The 22,173-nt window shown below is 43.4% G+C and overlaps 1 protein-coding gene across 1 annotated transcript in view; it reads left to right on the forward strand.

The window, feature by feature from the left end:
• LOC139366578 (protocadherin-11 X-linked-like) overlaps positions 1 to 22,173 on the forward strand; it is a 44,855-nt gene that overhangs the window by 13,257 nt on the left and 9,425 nt on the right. Inside the window, exons 2-3 of the mRNA XM_071104232.1 lie at positions 2,232 to 2,819; positions 13,793 to 16,279. Of these exons, the coding sequence (XP_070960333.1) occupies positions 2,280 to 2,819; positions 13,793 to 16,279 (3,027 nt within the window). The 5' untranslated portion in view covers positions 2,232 to 2,279. The remainder of the gene's footprint in view (positions 1 to 2,231; positions 2,820 to 13,792; positions 16,280 to 22,173) is intronic.

The following is a 22,173-nucleotide window of genomic DNA, read 5'->3' on the forward strand; positions in this document are numbered from 1 at the left end:
AAAGTTGAATAAAAAAATGTGTCTCACTGAGCCAACAATGAGGGGCGCTACATACTTAAGCAGAGGCGGGCCCTCGTGACACATCTTAAAACGCATCACACCTGCATGATAATGCACTAATTAAACAAACTTCATGTCTCCGCTGGTCCAGGTCTCCCTTGTAAAACCTGAAATAAAGACCTGAAATAAAATTTTAAAAAGTATAGTGTTACCGTAAATTCTAATCCAAATAACCTGAAAGTTGTTCTTGCTATAAGAAGCAGATCAACTGTCGTCATATTTCCATGCTCCCTTTTTTGGATGGCCTAGTTTGGTTTTGGCAATAGGGACCTTTGCCCTCCAGGCAGGTTTTAGCACACAAAGCCCATGATAGAATTGGTGGAATTATCTACCAAGTAAACTGGCATAAAATAAGAAAACACTGATTTATGAATACTGTCAGACGGTGCTGAAAACCATAGGGTGTTATTCTTTTTACTATTGACTATTTACTAATTTACCATGGGCTTAATGATAGAGAGAGATCAGGCAATAACAATACATGTAGCATGTTAGAGAAAACTCGATTAACTAATGGTAATGATTTCATTTTATGATTATATTCTATGATAATATAATTATATCCTAATGTGAGACATGGTGGCTTTCGTAACGCGTCAATTCATTGTTATGCAGAACATGTTGTTTTCATATGGCTGGGCATTCACGGAATCGTTCACATTCCAGTTTTTTTTTTTTTTTTTTACATGTTTTTTCTTCTTCCAGAGACTTTTAAGTTAATTTGCTGTTAAAATGTTTTTTCTAATCTATGGTTCTGCATTAAAATGAAGGTTATTGCACACGCAGTAACACCTATCCACCACACTGGAAGATAGATGTAGTCTGCATCCTAAATAGTACCATAGCCCATATATAGTACACATATATAGTACACATATATAGTACACATATATAGTACACATATATAGTACACATATATAGTACACATATATAGTACTTTAGACCAGGACCAAATCTTAGTCGGGTTCCCATGTTTCCTGTTCGTAACGATCTGACTGATTCCCAGAATGCATATCTTTCAAACCCGATGACACCGCAAGGTCAACTCATGTACCAAACGTAATGCCTCACACTGGCTAAACTCATCAAAAAACATTCATACAAGTTTGTGTATAGACTACGCCAATGATGATCTCCTCTGATTCACACACACACACACACACACACACACACACACACACACATACACACACACACACACACACACACACCCTCCCTGCGATGAAAATATGAATTGGTGGATTACTGCGATGTAACGGATTGATGGAATATGGCAACTAATAACCTGATCGTGTCTTTGTGTTCAACGGGGTGTCATCAAAGGTTAATTGTGTAAAATGTCTGTTAATTTGCTCTCAAAGACATTGGAGGGATGCAGGCTCAGAGCTAGTTAGGTTGATAGGTCAAGTTCAACCCTCTCCATAAGGGAGAATCATACTAATTACAGTCAGAATACATGGGTCTGCGTTTGAGTGAAACCCTCTTCCCTAAATAGTGCACTGTTTTTGATCATAGAGCTCTGGTCAAAAAGTAGTGCACTATACAGGAAATAGGGTGCCAAAAAGTAGTGCACTATACAGGGAATAGGGTGCCAAAAAGTAGTGCACTATACAGGAAATAGGGTGCCAAAAAGTAGTGCACTATACAGGAAATAGGGTGCCAAAAAGTAGTGCACTATACAGGAAATAGGGTGCCAAAAAGTAGTGCACTATACAGGGAATAGGGTGCCAAAAAGTAGTGCACTATACAGGGAATAGGGTGCCAAAAAGTAGTGCACTATACAGGGAATAGGGTGCCAAAAAGTAGTGCACTATACAGGAAATAGGGTGCCAAAAAGTAGTGCACTATACAGGAAATAGGGTGCCAAAAAGTAGTGCACTATACAGGAAATAGGGTGCCAAAAAGTAGTGCACTATACAGGGAATAGGGTGCCAAAAAGTAGTGCACTATACAGGGAATAGGGTGCCAAAAAGTAGTGCACTATACAGGAAATAGGGTGCCAAAAAGTAGTGCACTATACAGGAAATAGGGTGTCAAAAAGTAGTGCACTATACAGGGAATAGGGTGTGCTTTTCAGACGTAACCTGTGTGTCATGTAACTTTTGCAGAGACATGACTCTCTCTCTCTCTTTCTCTCTCTCTCTCTCTCTCTCTCTCTCTCTCTACCCCAGTGACAGAGTTGCAGCCTTAAGAAAAAAATACTCCCACCCTCTCTGATTATGGACTTAGCAGGTCATGCTCATGTGCTGGTGGTGTTACTCACCTGCCTGGTCTTGCTGTCCTGGGCCCAAGAGAAGGACTACACGGTGAGGGAGGAGCAGCCCGAGAATGTCCGCATCGGGAACCTACGGAAGGACTTGGACCTGAACCTTGACCCTGACTTCAAGCTGTCCTCGCCACTGCAGTTTAAGCCCGTCTACAAAACGGGCGATGTGCCTTTGGTGAGGGTAGAGGCCAACACCGGGGAGATCTTCACCACGGCTCACCGCATCGACCGAGAGAAGCTCTGCTCAGGAGTATTCAACGAGAAGCGCTGCTTCTACGAGATCGAGGTCGCTGTTCTGCCTGACGAGATCTTCCGTCTGGTTAAGATCCGGTTCCTGATTGAGGACATCAATGACAACGCTCCACTCTTCCAGTCCACCGTAATAAACATCTCCATCCCAGAGAACACTGCCATCAACACCCGATACCCCGTGCCCTCTGCATTTGACCCAGACGTGGGGATCAATGGGATCCAACACTATGAACTTGTCAAGGTGAGCTCACACTTCTCTCAATCAGTATCGAGTGACTGTCACTGCTCGTGTGCTTGACATGAAGATCAATAGTTTGTATTCTTAAGAATTGTTTGTTTTCATTCTTATTTACACAAAACCCCAGAAAAGACAGGGTAGATGTATTAGGTACTAGCTCCATACAGTACCACCCCTCCCAGTATCACTGCTGTTCACCTGCATTTAGTTGAACCCATAAGGCTGTGTGTTAGTAGAGCTGTTCTCTGTTGTCAGACTTTATGAGCAACGTTTCCACGCTTAAATCAGAACAGAGCCTTAGGCCACCGAGAAACCACCATGCTTTCTTTGAAAAGGCTTTATGTCATTATGTGTAGCAAGTGAAAAGCAAGGTGTAGTTTTGCTATAAACCATAACAACAAAAGTCCCTCTAGGAAATTGCAGATGCAGCATATTCCTCCGATTTCAGGGAAAAAAAGGTTAAATGTCGGGAATATTGTAGATTATTGCCTAGAAAAGGACCGTACTGTATTATGCTAATAAGTGCCTCATGCAGAACCCACCGTTCTTTTTATCATCTAATTGATGTTCTATTAAATCGCAGCGCAATTTTCTCAGTTGCCTTAATGAAGTCGGCCTAAAACCAGAAAGTAGGATAATGTCATGCATTCTCCATTCATAGTCTAGACAATACTCAATACATTGTGGAGGAAGATGAATATTGCAGATTATCTGAGGCCTGCTTGTGAATTCTAATTCTTACAGTTTTTGAGAGGAGATACAGCACGCCATTTGCTATGCGGAGGTGGCACTAAACACATGTAAAGGCTGTAGCAGATAGTCTTCTATAACAAGCATGTACGTGAAAAGGTTGCTTTGGAAAAGGTTGTCTCATCTCGGCGACACGATGATGTTTTTAGGGGCTCGATGTGAGATGATAATGAGACAAGTCACAGGTTGTCTCATATTAAGTTTGCTTTGTGTGAAAATTAACAGTTTCCTTGCTGCTCATGTCTGACTTGATTACCAATTTGCATTTTGAATGAGTTATTTCTGTGCCAAAGCCTCCCCCGCTGAAATGTCCTGAATTGTTCATGCCTGGAAAATGACCAGCCAAATGTTTGGCACATAGCAGCGATGATGATCTCCAGTCATTCCCATCACCTTTTCATGACTGTTATCTCCTCTCCTCCTCTCCTTTCATGCCTGTTTTCTCCTCTCCTTTCGTGACTGTTATCTCCTCTCCTCTCCTCCTTTCATGACTGTTATCTCTTCCTCTCCTTTCATGATTGTTATCTCCTCTCCTCTCCTTTCATGACTGTTATCTCCTCTCCTCCTCTCCTTTCATGACTGTTATCTCCTCTCCTCCTCTCCTTTCATGACTGTTATCTCCTCTCCTCCTCTCCTTTCATGACTGTTATCTCCTCTCCGACTCTCCTTTCATGACTGTTATCTCCTCTCCTCCTCTCCTTTCATGACTGTTATCTCCTCCTCTCCTTTCATGACTGTTATCTCCTCCTCTCCTTTCATGACTGTTATCTCCTCCTCTCATTTCATGACTGTTATCTCCTCTCCTCCTCTCCTTTCATGACTGTTATCTCCTCTCCTCCTCTCCTTTCATGACTGTTATCTCCTCTCCTCCTCTCCTTTCATGACTGTTATCTCCTCTCCTCCTCTTCTTTCATGACTGTTATCTCCTCTCCTTCTCTCCTTTCATGACTGTTATCTCCTCTCCTCCTCTCCTTTCATGACTGTTATCTCCTCTCCTCCTCTCCTTTCATGACTGTTATCTCCTCTCCTCCTCTTCTTTCATGACTGTTATCTCCTCCTCTCCTTTCATGACTGTTATCTCCTCCTCTCCTTTCATGACTGTTATCTCCTCTCCTCCCCTCCTTTCATGACTGTTATCTCCTCTCATGTATATTTTTGCTGTTTCATATCCTTGCCTCATTTTTATTTTTATTTGATTTTATATTTCCTATCCTTGCTTTTTTTCTCTCGTTTATTTAAATTCAGTTCCATATCTTATCTTCCTTGGGGAAATATGTCTGTTTTGTATTTTCTATCCATCCGTTTCATTCAAAACAGGTTTTCTGAAAAGCAGTCCATAAACATAAATACAACATAGAGGTACAGTACCCATGAGGACATTAATTCAAGTGAATTTTAGAAGTGCACTATACAGTCTTACAGTACAGAGCATAGTTTAGTTCTTTAGGGGTTTGTGCAAGCATTCCTAGAATAGCTGCTGGTCTTTAATCCACCCCTTGGACTATCTTTGTATGGTCCTCAGAGATTTGTCTGTGGAGCTCCATACAGAATAATAGTTTACTACCACAGTGCTCCTGTTTTGTCCCTGACATCAAGCTGAAACTGCTACCATTGTGTGTCATCATAGTGTTCCTGTTTTGTCCCTGACATCAAGCTGAAACTGCTACCCCTGTGTGTCATCACAGTAGGCCAGTTCTATCCCCTCAGCTGACAGACATATACTGTAGGCTAGCTGATATTAGAAAGGACAGATGAGATATGACAGCCACCTTAATTCAAAACCAAGTTGGCTCTGTCTTTTCATATGGAGGGCTAATACACAATACCAACCCATATAGTCTGTTTGATATCACACATAATGGTCAGTAACCCTTTACTTGAAAGTGGTATTAGGCCTAAAATAAGGCATCTAAAACACCTTTTCGAAACCAGTAATGCCACCTTAATAATGAGTGTAGCGGTATCATCCATAGCAACCTTTTAGTTATGTGATTCTAAAATGGAATGTTTACCATTAGCAGCGTCAGGGTTGGAACTGCTACGTCGTCTTGGAATGACGCAAAGGTGTTCTAAGAACATGTCCAAGGTCAGGGGAAAGTAATACCATGCATGGATGCAGGAGTCTCTTCCGTTAGGAACACATTTTATCACTTAAAGCGTACCCCTTTACAGGTTCCTCCTCAGACCCCTGACTGTGTCGCAAACGCCACCCTATTCCATATAGGTTTCTGGTCAAAAGTAGTGCACTATATAGGGAATATGGTGCCATTTGAGACGTTGACCGTGTGAGGCAGGTCAGGCTCAAGGGATATCGGTATTGATTTTGGTTGTTTTGGGTTCTACACTTCTCCAAATGTTATTTTTCTCCAAGAATTTTAAAGAGATTTGCACCACACTGCAGGAAACCGAATCCTTCCTATTTTGAGGGATTTTCAGTGTGTCTTAACAGCATTTGTTGTGGGCGGGCGTTGTCGGGATCACCTTGTGTAGATCAATATCCTGCTATATGAGAGCCAGATAAACTTGGTGTTGAAAGAAAGAGGAAGTCTTTATTTCGGTGTGTGGATTTGGAGCAACAACTCGTCTTTGTTTAAAAATGTATACATCTAACTTGTTTGCCAGGCTATTATGAGCAGATGGCAGAAAAATTAGGTTCTGCCTGTCATAGAAAACAAAGAGAAATGTTGAAAATGTGTAACGCCAGAGTTCATTTATACAGTATGTTCATTTACAGATGCCAGTTATGCCGTAACACTGCAATAGATTCAACATGTAGGAGGAGCTCTCTCTTCAAATCACTCAAATTGGCATTTCATAATTGATTAATGTTCTTCATTGGATGCTGCTTGCTGCAGAATGGACAATTAAACAAAGAGCTCAGCTAGCTAACTGCCTGTGTTCAGCTCACTGCATGTGTTCAGCTCACTGCTTGTGTTCAGCTTACTGTCAAGCGCTTCCAGATTTCATTTGTTACTGATTTTGACACATTATCTTCCGCCAGAGGTTGACAAGAGGAAACAAACAATTCTGTGCTGGTTTTGTCTAAATGATATGCATCAGATCATGGCCGGTGGCAAGGGAGACTTCCATCAGTATTGTATAAAAGGGATGTTATAGCCAATGATAAATAGCCTTGCCCGTCGGCCCATCCACCACCATTAGCATAGCTATGAAAGGCTGATATATTCAAAGCACCATCCCAGTCTCCTCTAGATTTAATCAGGTCATCAACATGATTCAATGCCAGTCTCTAGGTTTAATCAGGTCATCAACGTGATTCAATCCCAGTCTCTAGGTTTAATCAGGTCATCAACGTGATTCAAGCCCAGTCTCCTCTAGGTTTAATCAGGTCATCAACGTGATTCAATCCCAGTCTCCTCTAGTTTTAATCAGGTGATCAACGTGATTCAATCCCAGTCTCCTCTAGGTTTAATCAGGTGATCAACGTGATTCAATCCCAGTCTCCTCTAGGTTTAATCAGGTGATCAACGTGATTCAATCCCATTCTCCTCTAGGTTTAATCAGGTCATCAACATGATTCAATCCCAGTCTCCTCTAGATTTAATAAGGTAATCAATGTAATTCAATCCCAGTCTCCTCTAGATTTAATAAGGTAATCAATGTAATTCAATCCCAGTCTCCTCTAGATTTAATCAGTTCATCAACATATTTCAATCCCAGTCTCCTCTAGGTTTAATCAGGTCATCAACATATTTCAATCCCAGTCTCCTCTAGATTTAATCAGGTCATAAACATGATTCAATCCCAGTCGCCTCTAGATTTAATCAGGTAATCAATTGTAATTCAATCCCAGTCTCCTCTAGATTTAACCCGGTAATCAACGTAATTCAATCCCAGTCTCCTCTAGATTTAACCCGGTAATCAACGTAATTCAATCCCAGTCTCCTCTAGATTTAACCCGGTAATCAACGTAATTCAATCCCAGTCTCCTCTCTCAACTTGATTCAAAGATGCGTCAGATGACAATCTGAAACATTGAAAGAGTCTGCAGTGAGGCGATTTCAGTCAGCCGCCCCCAATATCAGCCAACTGCGGCTCTACATCATTGTTTGATACTGAGATGGAGCGTTTGATTGTTGTGATTGGACGACTACCATCATTGGACGACTAATATCATTGGAGGACTAACATCATTAACAAGATTGTATTTTGTCTACATAAATGTTTAATTTATAGATCTCTACACATACACTATATACACAAGTATGTGGACACCCCTTCAATTTAGTCGATTCGGCTAGTTCAACCACACCCACAGGGGTATAAAATTGAGCACACAGCCATGCATTCTCCATAGACAAACATTGGCAGTAGAATGGCCTTACTGAAGAGCTCAGTGATTTTCAATTTGGCACTGTCATTGGATGCCACCTTTCAAACAAGTCAGTTAGGCAAATGTCTGACCTGCTAGACCTGCCCCGGTCAACTGTAAGTGCTGTTAATGTGAAAATATCTAGGAGCAACAACGGTTCAGCTGCAAAGTGGTAGGCCACACAAGCTCGCAGAACAGGACCGCTGAGTGCTGAAGCGCGTAGAGTGTAAAAAATGTCATAAATTATTATAGAAAAATGTTCAGTGACTTCATCCTTGCAAGAGGAGGGTGTTCAAAGTATTGAAAACATGGACCGCAAATATATTTAAACCTAGATTTTGGGGAAAAAAATAAACAGTACTTGTTAAACAAAATCCCTTTCTTTTAGCAATTGCGTCAGTATAAAAAAATATGTATTATTTTATTTTGCGAGCAATTTATCTCAGTACTGGCATTATTTACAGTATTTTTTTTGTTGCTAATCTTTATCAAGGATGTCAAGAATTTTGGAGGCGACTCTAGATATATGGTCCCTATAGACACGTGATCTACAATGGTTTAGGAGTCCAGTCTGGGTGAAACTGAAGTATCTGCTTTATTTTTAAACTGTACAGTTTTGTATTTTATTTAAAGGTTATTGTCACTGCACCTTAGGGCCCAGTGATTCATATTCTTAACCTTTTCTACAGTAAGTTTGCCTGCCCTAAATGTTTTCACAATCCAACAGCCTAATTTCAATTCACTGAAGTAAAAATAAACAGCCATTATAGATAGTTAGTTATAGCTCTCTGAAACTGATTGAAATGCTCTAAATGTGTGAAAATGAGACAGGTGGGGAATAATCTGTCTGGCTCATAAATCATCTTTAGGAGCACTTATGACATTGACTGGATGGAAGCACAGTGCCAAAGTCCCAGATACTAAAGTCTACACTAAGATTTAACAACCATATTGTAAGAAGGGCCAATATGTTATGATTCACTGAATTGAAGAGGTAAAGTCACTCCTATGAATTTCATCGAAAAGTCGTAGTACAGGTATTTTAATGTCAGCTTGGTCAATGGTCAAATCGTTACTCACTAAACGAATGTGGAGTTCTTAGTAATTACTACTTCATGTTCAAATAATCACTCCATGAATATACATCTTCTACTAGAACTAATCTCCTTCTAGAACTCATCTCCTTCTAGAACTCATCTCCTTCTAGAACTCATCTCCTTCTAGAACTAATCTCCTTCTAGAACTCATCTCCTTCTAGAACTCATCTCCTTCTAGAACTCATCTTCTATTAGATCTCATCTTCTACTAGAACTCATCTCCTTCTAGAACTCATCTTCTACTAGAACTCATCTTCTTCTCGAACTCATCTCCCTCTAGAACTCATTGTCTACTAGAACTCATCTTCTTCAAGAACTCATCTTCTTCTCGAACTCATCTTCCTGTAGAACTCATCTTCTACTAGAACTCATCTCCCTCTAGAACTCATTGTCTACTAGAACTCATCTCCTTCTAGAACTCATCTTCTTCTCGAACTCATCTCCCTCTAGAACTCATTGTCTACTAGAACTCATCTTCTTCAAGAACTCATCTTCTTCTCGAACTCATCTTCCTGTAGAACTCATCTTCTACTAGAACTCATCTTCTATTAGATCTCATCTTCTACTAGAACTCATCTTCTACTAGAACTCATCTTCTACTAGACCTCAACTTCTTCTCGAACTCATCTTCCTGTAGAACTCATCTTCTACTAGAACTCATCTTCTACTAGAACTCATCTTCTACTTGAACTCATCTTCTTCCAGAACTCATCTTAAACTAGAATTCATCTTCTACTAGAACTCATCTTCTTCTAGAACTCATCTTAAACTAGAACTCATCTTCATATAGAACTAACCTTCTTCTCGACCTCATCTTCTACTAGACCTCACCTCCTTCTAGAACTCATCTTCTGCTAGAACTCATCTTCTACTAGAACTCATCTTCTACTAGAACTCATGTTATACTAGAACTCATCATCTTCTAGAACTCACCTTCTTCTCGACCTCATTTTCTACTAGACCTCACCTCCTTCTAGAACTCATCTTCTGCTAGAACTCATCTTCTACTAGAACTCATCTTCTACTAGAACTCATGTTATACTAGAACTCATCATCTTCTAGAACTCATCTTCTTCTAGACCTCATCTTCTACTAGAACTCATCTCCTTCTAGAACTAATCTTCTACTAGAACTCATTGTTTACAGAACTCATCTTCTTCTAGAACTTATCTCCTTCTAGATCTCATCTTCTGCTAGATCTCATCTTCTACTAGAACTCATCTTCTACGGAACTCATCTTCTACAGAACTCATCTTCTGCTAGAACTCATCTTCTACTAGAACTCATCTTCTATGGAACTCATCTTCTACAGAACTCATCTTCTACTAGAACTCATCTTCTACTAGAACTCATCTTCTACTTGAACTCATCTTCTTCCAGAACTCATCTTAAACTAGAATTCATCTTCTACTAGAACTCATCTTCTTCTAGAACTCATCTTAAACTAGAACTCATCTTCATATAGAACTAACCTTCTTCTCGACCTCATCTTCTACTAGACCTCACCTCCTTCTAGAACTCATCTTCTGCTAGAACTCATCTTCTACTAGAACTCATCTTCTACTAGAACTCATGTTATACTAGAACTCATCATCTTCTAGAACTCTTCTTCTTCTAGACCTCATCTTCTACTAGAACTCATCTCCTTCTAGAACTCATCTTCTACTAGAACTCATCTTCTACTAGAACTCATGTTATACTAGAACTCATCATCTTCTAGAACTCATCTTCTTCTAGACCTCATCTTCTACTAGAACTCATCTCCTTCTAGAACTCATCTTCTTCTAGACCTCATCTTCTACTAGAACTCATCTCCTTCTAGAACTCATCTTCTACTAGAACTCATTGTTTAAAGAACTCATCTTCTTCTAGATCTCATCTAGTTTTAGAACTCATCTTCTACTAGAACTCATCTCCTTCTAGAACTCATCATCTTCTAGAACTCATCTTCTTCTAGACCTCATCTTCTTCTAGACCTCATCTTCTACTAGAACTCATCTCCTTCTAGATCTCATCTTCTGCTAGATCTCATCTTCTACTAGAACTCATCTCCTTCTAGAACTCGTCTTCAACAGAACTCATCTTCTACTAGAACTCCTCTTCTTCTAGAACTCATCTTCTACTAGAACTCATCTTCTACGGAACTCATCTTCTACAAAACTCATCTTCTACTAGAACTTATCTTCTTCTAGAACTCATCTTCTACTAAAACTCATCTTCTTCTAGAACTCATCTCCTTCTAGAACTCGTCTTCTACAGAACTCATCTTCTACTAGAACTCATCATCTTCTAGACCTCATCTTCTTCTAGATCTCATCCTCTTCTAGATCTCATGTTCTATTAGAACTCAGCTTCTACTAGAACTCATCTTCTACTAGAACTCATCTTCTACTAGAACTCGACTTCTACAGAAGTCATCTTCAACTAGAACTCATCTTCTTCTAGAACTCAGTGTTATTGGACAGTCATTGTTCTTGCTGTCCAGTCGTGTATATAGTTTATAGCTACTCGCCATAAAGTAACCATCCTCATTCAGGCAGCGGTGGTTTTGGTTTCTTAAGGGACTTCTGTCACTTGGCAGTGCTTCAGACCGGCGACAATATTCACATCAAGTGAAACCCCAACACCAACAACAACCCTGTGTACACCATGTCTCTACTGCAGCTACCAGGACATAGTAATGGCCTCCTTCTTCCCTCTGCCATGGTCCTTACTATATTGATACAGGAACTATACTGGTTCTAAACATACTAGGTAGTCAAATGAACACATTTGGTCTAAATTGTACCGTTCACAGTCAGAATGTATGTATCTTAATCTCGTTTCATAGCTGTGCCTAGACAGAGTAATCTCTTACAACATTATGTGCTGCATGAAGCTTATCTCTTTAAAGAGGCTGTTTTTTCTTGTTTTTGCATGAAACTGCTTCTGACTGAAAGACCTTCAAAGACCCTCTTTGTCTCTTAAAATGCATGGGTCTCATTTAGGTTCTTAGGTCTCTCTCTCTCTCTCTCTCTCTCTCTCTCTCTCTCTCTCTCTCTCTCTCTCTCTCTCTCTCTAAATCATAATGATGGCAAATATGTCAGGACCCATCTTTACCGCATAGCTGATCTGTAATCATAAATATTAGTGCTACATTTTTGTGGGGAAGGCAATTACTTTGAACAGTCAGAGTCAGTTTCTCATGGGGATTACATGCATTTGTTTTCATTTTCCTCGGGCATCACTGTGGCCTACTGATTTGGCACTCCTTGGGTGAAAAGCTTTTTTAATGTGGAGTCTCTCTCTGTCTCCTTAATCTATGGTGGTCTTGCAGTGCATTTAAATAGGCTATCTCTACGGCTTCCCTTTCAACTGTCTCTCTCACATATGAACTTGACATTTTGTGAGCTGTCTCCCCTATTCCAAAGTAAAACGCAAGATAGTAAGGTAAAACTGGAATACAATCCTACTTAAAGCAGAGGAGTTGAGGAGGAGACAGCTGAGGAGGGCAGAGGGCTAAAACGAGTACTTCATTAAAAAGCACCAGTGTTACTTTGTAATCTGAAATGGATGGTCAGCATATAGTACAAGAAGAATCTGCTGAAGGGTGGCAGTGAGCAGTAATGTACTACAATAGTTAATGAATATTGTTATTTTACCTTTATTTAACTAGGCAAGTCAGTTAAGAACAAATTCTTATTTTCAATGACGGCCTAGGAACAGTTGGTTAACTGCCTTGTTCAGGGGCGGAATGACAGATTTGTACCTTGCCAGCTCAGGGATTTGAACTTGCAACCTTCCGGTTACTAGTCCTACTCCAGGTCACTCCAATATGACTCCAATATAATTGCATTCCAAGGACCTTGATCATGGTTTGATGTCATTGTGTGTCATTAGTCTTCTGTTATATGTGTACATTCCATCTGCCAGTTTCTTGTTTTTTAAAATAGATGTATTGAAGATTTTTTAAAAGCGCTAAACCTTCACCAATTGTGTTTTTTGGTTATGGGCATAACTGTTTACCTCACTGTCAGCATCCATTGTTTACATAGGCCTAAGTATTTCCTTAATAAATTTATATTTTCCAACTGGATTTAGCCTATATTTTGAGAAAATGTATATTACGCTGTGGTGTAAAGTACTTTAATGCACTACTTACATATTTTTTTCTGTACTTTACTATTTATATTGTTGACTACTTTTATTTTTACTTCACCACATTCCTAAAGAAAATAATATACTTTTCATACATTTTCTCCATACACTGACACCTAAAAGTACTTGTTACTTGTTAATATAATACTTATATTTTTATAATATATTAATATATTTTTACCTAAATTGTATTTTACTGGGTGACTTTCACTTTTACGTTTTTAAATAAAGATATCTTTGCTTTTACTCAAGTCTGGCAGCTGGGTGCTTTTTGTCCCACCATTGCTAATACAATTAAAGTACTTTCACCCCAAAGTGTTTTGCTGCAGCGAGAGCAAACATCTGTTGAAACTAAAACAAACTACAGCTTATTTGTGTTGATTCTGGAAACCAGCTGTGTGAGTCTAGTGCCAGCTTACAGGACCACTAGTAGGCTATTGCAGTGTATGACATGCCATATAAGATAGTAATGTTCAGGTGAAATGCACGTGAAATTACCAGAAATCAGGCTGCGAATGCATACACCCTCACACTGATGAATAACTAAGCAATTAGTAACATACTCCAGGATGTACAGGACAGCACAGTAGTTTCATGTAGTCCAGTAAAATATGACTGAAACTCACAAATGATCTTTGTTCTTCTCCCTGTCTATACAGAGTGTAAGTGAGTTTGGCCTAGACATCATCGAGACCCCAGAGGGAGACAGATGGCCTCAGCTGATCGTCCAGCAGAGCCTGGACCGCGAGCAGAAGGACACCTTCGTCATGAAGATCAAGGTGGAGGACGGAGGAACGCCACCCAAGTCCAGCACGGCCATCCTCCAGGTCACCATCTCCGACGTCAACGACAATCGACCGGTCTTCAAGGACAGTGAGGTGGAGGTGAACATCCCCGAGAATGCCCCCATAGGAACCTCCGTCACCCAACTCCATGCCACGGACGCAGACCTCGGCTCCAACGCCCAGATCCACTTCTCCTTCTCCAACCAGATCTCCTCATCCACCAAGAGGCATTTTTCCATAGACAGCACCACCGGGCTGATCACTGTCAAGCAGCCCTTAGACAGAGAAGCCACTCCGGTCCACAAACTCATCGTCCTGGCCAGCGATGGCAGCTCCACTCCCTCCAGAGCTACGGTTATCGTCAACGTAACGGACATTAATGACAACGTTCCGTCCATAGACACTCGGTATATAATGAATCTTGTAAATGGAACTGTTCTACTGTCAGAGAATGCTCCTCTCAACACAAAAATAGCCCTAATTACAGTGACGGACAAGGACTCGGATCTGAACGGCAAAGTGACTTGTTACACTGACCATGACGTTCCTTTCAGGTTAAAGCCAGTCTTTAATGACCAGTTCCTGCTGGAGACTGCGGCCCCCTTAGATTACGAAACAACCAGGGAATATGCAATTAAGATAGTAGCGTCGGATTCAGGGAAGCCTCCTTTGAACACTTCAGCGATGGTTTTAATAAAAATTAAGGACGAGAATGACAACGCTCCCATCTTCCCTCAACCTGAGATTCAGCTGTCCATACCAGAGAACAATGATCCATCCACGCAGCTCATAAAGATCAGTGCCACGGATGCAGACAGCGGACATAATGCAGAGATTATTTATTCTCTTGGCCCTGACGCTCCTGATGGGTTTAACATAGATAGACGGTCAGGAATCCTCTCCGTTGGCAAACGCCTGGATAGAGAGAAGCAGGAGAAGTATTCGTTCACTGTCATGGCAAGGGACAATGGGTCTACTTCTCTGCAGAGCAATGTCACAGTGAGGTTAATAGTGCAGGACCTCAATGACAACAGCCCAGCTTTCACCCATCCTGAGTATAACTTCTACGTGCCTGAGAACCTGCCTCTGTACGGGACCGTGGGCCTGATCACCGTCACAGATTCTGACGCAGGTGACAACTCTGTCATAACACTGTCCATCCTGAATGGGAAAGACAATTTCCTTATTGATCCCCAGACCGGTGTAATCAAACCCAACCTCACGTTTGATAGAGAGCAGCAGAGCTCATACACTTTTATGGTGAAGGCTATAGACGGAGGGCAACCACCCAGCACTTCATACGCCAAGGTCACCATAAACGTTGTGGATGTCAATGACAATCGACCCGTTTTTGTTATCCCCTCGTCCAACTACTCTTACGATCTGGTCCAGTCTACCACCAGCCCTGGGTCTGTGGTCACCAGGGTGTTCGCTATAGACAATGACACTGGCATGAATGCTGAGCTGCAGTACAGCATCATTGGGGGATCACCAAGAGGGCTGTTTGCCATAGACAAAACAACTGGTAATATAACTCTGCAGGAGAAGATAGTCTCAGCCGATCAGGGTTTACACAGGCTAGTGGTGAAAGTCAAAGACCTGGGCCAGCCAGAGTCCTTACACGCAATCGCCCTCATTCACCTGTTCATTAACGAGACTGTATCCAACGCTACGTTCATTCAAGAGCAGCTACGTAAGAGCTTGGAGACTCCATTGGACCGTAACGTGGGAGACAGTGAGGTCACACCCCAAGCCAACGGATACGTGATTGTTGTCATCGCTATTATAGCTGGGACTATGACAGTCATCTTAGTCATCTTCGTGACGGCCTTGGTGCGCTGTCGTCAGACGCCCAGGCACAAAGTGGTGCAGAAGGGCAAGCAGAGCGGCGAGTGGGTGTCGCCCAACCAGGAGAACCGTCAAATCAAGAAGAAAAAGAAGAAAAAGAAGAGATCCCCTAAGAGCCTCCTCTTGAACTTTGTCACCATAGAAGAATCCAAGCCTGATGATCCCAGCCAGGAGCACATTAATGGAACCCTGGACCTGCCTGTGGAGCTAGATGAGCAGACCATGGGGAAATACAACTGGGCCACTACGCCGACCACCTTCAAACCTGACAGCCCAGACTTAGCCAAGCATTACAAGTCTGCCTCCCCCCAGCCAACCTTCCAAATCAAACCAGAGACCCCGATGGCGCCCAATAAACACCACGTGATTCAGGAGCTCCCGCTAGACAACACGTTTGTGGTGGGCTGTGACTCGCACTCCAAGTGCTCCTCCACCAGCTCAGATCCGTACTCGGTCTCAGAGTGCAGCTGTCAGGGGGGATTCAAGACTTCTGGGCAAATCCACACCAGACAGGTAATTCATAACTTATTTTCTAAAGCCACCTACTGTTTCCACTCCCACTCTCCGTACCACTGTACCTTTGTTGATAAGATGGAGGGTGATGGGTAGCAGCGGGAGGGAGTCGGGAGAATGAACCACACAAAAAAGTCACATGTGCATTAATGTCATCAGCATTGAATATTGAGGAAGAATACCTCAGAGAGGAAGTAGAGAACTGAAGTCTGGCCAAGAAACTTCAACCAAATGAAAACTATCTTTACTTCCCAGAAAGAGGGAAAAAACGAAGACAGATTATACCTCCCTTTGCTATCTTGTACTAGATGTCAAAAAAAAAACTTTAACCTTATTTGGGTTAATGTTCCACTTAAAAGTATAATTGAGGCAGTGGAATGGTGGGAACCAGTGTTAAATGAGAATCTTAAGTGAGAAAGCCTGGTGGCAGAGTAATAGCATGCTTGAGAATCACGCCGGCCACGCTACTAATTGAACTCTGCACAGCTGTATTTGCTGAGGACCAATGGATTAAAGCAACGCTAAGCTTTTTTGATTGACACACCTGAAAAAAAACTAGCATGTCTGACAGACAGAGAAAACCAAACATAGAGTCTTTGATTTGACAGTCATCAGCTTAACAGATAAATGTTGGGTTTAATCAGCTGTTCACTTTCCACTGAAATAGTAGGACATGTATCCCCCAAGAGTGCCACTACACTACAGAATAATAAGACCTCATTAAATAATCCCAGATATTGGTTGCGTGCTGGAGAAGTGGCGTCTTTACTGTGGAGGCTCTGAAGGCTTTGTTAGTGTGAGGGAGAGAGCAAAGCAAAAGGCAAAAGCAAGGCTCATTTGAATGCTAGGGTTTGGTCTGAGGCTTATGATTCCCTAAGAGATGTGCCAAATGCGAAGTGCCCTAAAATGTAACAGCAGCCCAGGGAAATATATGTAAATCATAGGTAAGGGAGGTGGAGCAGAGCAGAGTGGGGCGGTGCAGAGAGGGGATGAGCAGAGAGGGGATGAGCAGAGAGGGGATGAGCAGAGAGGGGATGAGCAGAGAGGGGCGGTGCAAAGCAGAGTGGGGCAGAGCAGAGCAGAGTGGGGCGGAGCAGAGTGGAGCAGAGCAGAGTGGGGCAGAGCAGAGCAGAGTGGGGCAGAGCCGAGCAGAGTGGGTCGGAGCAGAGCAGAGCAGAGCGGGGCAGAGCAAAGAGGGGATGAGCAGAGAGGGGCAGGGCAGAGCAGAGTGGGGCAGAGCAGAGCAGAGTGGGGCAGAGCAGAGTGGAGCGGAGCAGAGTGGGGCAGAGCAGAGAGGGGCGGGGCAGAACAGAGTGGGCGGAGCTCTATGGGATGGAGACTGATAGTGCAACAGTATGGTGGGTCACTAAGATCAAGGTAAAGATAGAGGCTTGGAAACAATAGCAGGAGGAGATAGCAAGATGGAAAATAGGGAACAATAGAAAGAGGAGGTCAATAGATGGAGCCTTGGGACCAATAGAATGAGGAGGTAGCTAGATAAAGGCTTGGGACCAATAGAAAGAGGAGGTAGCTAGATTGAGGCTTAGGAACAATAGAAGGAGGAGGTAGCTAGATGGAGGCTTGGGACCAATAGGAGGAGGAGGTAGCTAGATGGAGGCTTAGGGCCAGTAGAAAGAGGAGGTAGCTAGATGGAGACTTGGGACCAATAGGAGGTGGAGGTAGCTAGATGGAGGCTTGGGACCAATAGGAGGAGGGGGTAGCTAGATGGAGGCTTTGGACCAATAGGAAGAGGGTGTAGCTACATGAAGGCTCGGGATGAATAGCAGGAGGAATTAGCTAGATGGAGGCTTGGGACCAATAGGAGAAGGAGGTAGCTAGATAGAGGCAATATCAAGAGGTAGCTAGATGAAGGCAAGGTGGAGCTAAATAGAGGCTTGGGACTAATAGAAAGGGACGGAAGCTAGATGGAGACTTGGGACCAGTAGAAAGAGGAGATTGCTAGATGGGGGTAGCTAGATGGATGCTTGGACCAATAGAAAGAGGAGGTAGCTAGATGGGGGCTTGGGGCCAATTGGGCAATGGGGTAGCAAGATGGAGGCTTGGGACCAATAGGATGAGGGGGTAGCTAGATGGAGACTTGGGACCAAGAGCAGAAAGGGGTAACTAGTTGGAGGCTTGGCACAATTAGAAATACGAGGGATTTAGATGGAGGCTTGGGACCAATAGGAGAAGGAGGTAGCTAGATGGAGGCTTGGGACCAAAACTATTTGGAGGTAGCTAGATGGAGGCTTGGGAACAATAGAAAGTGGAGGTAGCTAAGATGGAGGCTTTGGACCAATAGAAAGAGGTGGTAGCTAAATGGAGGATTGGGACCAATAGAAAGAGGCGGTAGCTAGATGGAGGATTGGGACCAAAAGACAGAAGCGGTAGCTAGATGGAGCCTTGGGACCATTGGAAAGAGGAGGTCGCTATATTGAGGCTTGGGACCAATAGAAAGAGGAGGTAGCTAGATTGAGTCTTGGGACCAATAGGAGGAGGGGGTAGCTAGATGGAGGCTTTGGACAAATTGCATGAGGGGGTAGCAAGACTGAGGCTTGGGACTAATATAAATTTGAGGTTGCTAGATGGAGGCTTGGGACCAATAGAAAGAGGAGGTAGCTAGATGGAGGCTTGGGACCAATAGGAAGAGGGAGTAGCTAGATGGAGGCTTGGGACCAAAAGCAGGAGGATGTAGCTAGATGGAGGATTGGGGTCAATAGAAGGAGGATGGATTTAGATGGAAGCTTTGAACCAATGAGAGGAGGGGATAGGTAGATGGAGACTTTAGACCAATAGAAAGAGGAGGTAGCTAGATGGAAGCATGGGACCAATACGAGGAGGCGGTAGCTACATGGATGCTTGGGACTAATAGAAAGAGACGGAAGCTAGATTGAGGCTTGGGAACAGTAGAAAGAGGAGGTAGCTTGATTCAGGCTTGGGACCAATAGAAAGAGATGGAAGGTAGATGGAGGCTTGGGAACAGTAGAAAGAGGAGGTAGCTAGATGGAGGCTTGGGACCAATGGAAAGAGACAGAAGCTAGATGGAGGCTTGGGAACAGTAGAAAGAGGTGGTAGCTTGATTCAGGCTTGGGACCAATAGAAAGAGGAGGTAGCTTGATGGGGGCTTGGGACCAATGGAAAGAGGAGGTAGCTAGATGGGGGTATAAAGATGGAGGCTTAGGACCAATAGGAGGAGGGGGTAGCTAGATAGAGACTTGGGACCAATAGCAGGAGGGGTAACTGGTTGGAGGCTTGGAACCAATAGAAAGAAGATGGTATTAGATGGAGTCTTGGGACAAATAGGAGAATTAGGTAGCTAGATGGAGGCTTGGCACCAATAGAAAGTGGAGGTAGCTATATTGAGGCTTGGGACCAATAGAAAGAGGAGTTAGCTAGATGGAGGTTTGGGACCAATAGGAGGAGGGGGTAGCTAGATGGAGGCTTTGGACAAATAGCAGGAGGGGGTATCTAAATGGAGGCTTGGGACCAATAGGAGGAGTGGGTAGCTAGATGGAGGCTTTGGGCAAATAGCAGGAGGGGGTAGCTAGATGGAGGTTTGGTACCAATAATAAGAGGAAGGAGCAAGATGGAGGCTTGGAAACACTGGTAGTAGGAGGTAGCGAGATGGAGGCTTAGGACGAAAAGAAAGCAGAGGTAGCTAGATGGAGGGTTGGGACCAATAGGGCAAGGGTGTAGCAAGATGGAGGCTTGGGAACAATATCAGGAGGTGTAACTAGTTTGAGGCTTGGGACCAATAGAAAGAGGAGGTAGCTAGATGGAGGTTTAGGACCAATAGGAAGAGGGGGTAGCTAGAAATTGGAGGTTGCTAGATGGAGGCTTGGGACCAATATAAAGAGGAGGTAGCTAGATGGAGGCAAGGTGGAGCTAGATGGAGGCTTTGGACAAATAGCAGGACTGGGTAGCTAGATAGAGGCTTGGGACCAATAGAAAGAGGGAGCTAGATGAAGGCTTGGGACCAATGGAAAGAGGTGTTAGCTAGATGGAGGCTTTGGACCAATAGACAGAGGCGGTTGCTAGATGGAGGCTTGAGACCAATAGAAAGAGGTGGTAGCTAAATGGAGGATTGGGACCAATAGAAAGAGGCGGTAGCTAGATGGAGGCTTGGGAACAGTAGAAAGAGGTGGTAGCTTGATTCAGCCTTGGGACCAATAGAAAGAGGAGGTATCTTGATGGGGGTAGCTAGATGGAGGCTTGGGACCAATGGAAAGAGGAGGTAGCTAGATGGGGGTAGAAAGATGGAGGCTTAGGACAAATAGGAGGAGGGGGTAGCTAGATAGAGACTTGGGACCAATAGCAGGAGGGGTAACTGGTTGGAGGCTTGGGACCAATAGAAAGAAGATGGTATTAAATGGAGTCTTGGGACAAATAGGAGAATTAGGTAGCTAGATGGAGGCTTGGCACCAATAGAAAGTGGAGGTAGCTAGATGGAGGTTTGGGACCAATAGGAGGAGGGGGTAGCTAGATGGAGGCTTTGGACAAATAGCAGGAGGGGGTAGCTAGGCGGAGGCTTTGGACTAATAGAAATCGAAGGTTGCTTGATGGAGGCTTTGGACCAATAGGAGGACGGGGTATCTAAATGGAGGCTTGGGACCAATAGGAGGAGGGGGTAGCTAGATGGAGGCTTTGGACAAATAGCAGGAGGGGGTAGCTAGATGGAGGTTTGGTACCAATAATAAGTGGAAGGAGCGAGATGGAGGCTTGGAAACACTGGTAGTAGGAGGTAGCGAGATGGAGGCTTGGGACCAAAAGAAAGCAGAGGTAGCTAGATAGAGGGTTGGGACCAAAAGGGCAAGGGTGGAGGCTTGGGACCAATAGGGCAAGGGTGTAGCAAGATGGAGGCTTGGGAACAATATCAGGAGGTGTAACTAGTTTGAGGCTTGGGACCAATAGAAAGAAGAGGTAGCTAGATGGAGGTTTGGGACCAATAGGAAGAGGGGGTAGCTAGAAATTGGAGGTTGCTAGATGTAGGCTTGGGACCAATAGAAAGAGGAGGTAGCTAGATGGAGGCAAGGTGGAGCTAGATGGATTCTTGGGACCAATAGAAAGAGGAGGTAGCTAGATGGAGGCAAGGTGGAGCTAGATGGAGGCTTTGGACAAATAGCAGGACCTGGTAGCTAGATAGAGGCTTGGGACCAGTAGAAAGAGGAGGGAGCTAGATGAAGGCTTGGGACCAATGGAAAGAGGTGTTAGCTAGATTTAGGCTTTGGACCATTAGACAGAGGCGGTAGCTAGATGGAGGCTTGAGACCAATAGAAAGAGGTGGTAGCTAAATGGAGGATTGGGACCAATGGAAAGAGGCGGTAGCTAGATGGAGGATTGGGACCAAAAGACAGAGGCGTTAGCTAGAAGGAGCCTTGGGACCATTGGAAAGAGGAGGTCGCTATATTGAGGCTTGGGACCAATAGAAAGAGGAGGTAGCTAGATTGAGTCTTGGGACCAATGAGAGGAGGGGATAGGTAGATGGAGACTTTAGACCAATAGAAAGAGGAGGTAGCTAGATGGAGGCTTGGGACCAATACGAGGAGGCGGTAGCTACATGGATGCTTGGGACCAATAGAAAGAGGAGGTAGCTAGATGGAGGCTTGGGACCAATAGAAAGAGACGGAAGCTAGATTGAGGCTTGGGAACAGTAGAAAGAGGAGGTAGCTTGATTCAGGCTTGGGACCAATAGAAAGAGACGGAAGCTAGATGGAGGCTTGGGAACAGTAGAAAGAGGAGGTAGCTAGATGGAGGCTTGGGACCAATAGGAAGAGGAGGTAGCTATATTTAGGCTTGGGGCCAATATGACGAGGGGGTATCTGGATGGAGGCTTTGGACCAATAGAAAGAGGAGGTAGCTTGATGGGGGTAGCTAGATGGAGGCTTGGGACCAAT

The sequence above is a fragment of the Oncorhynchus clarkii genome, chromosome 14, assembly GCF_045791955.1.
Source record: "Oncorhynchus clarkii lewisi isolate Uvic-CL-2024 chromosome 14, UVic_Ocla_1.0, whole genome shotgun sequence".
NCBI classification, from domain to species: Eukaryota; Metazoa; Chordata; class Actinopteri; order Salmoniformes; family Salmonidae; genus Oncorhynchus; species Oncorhynchus clarkii.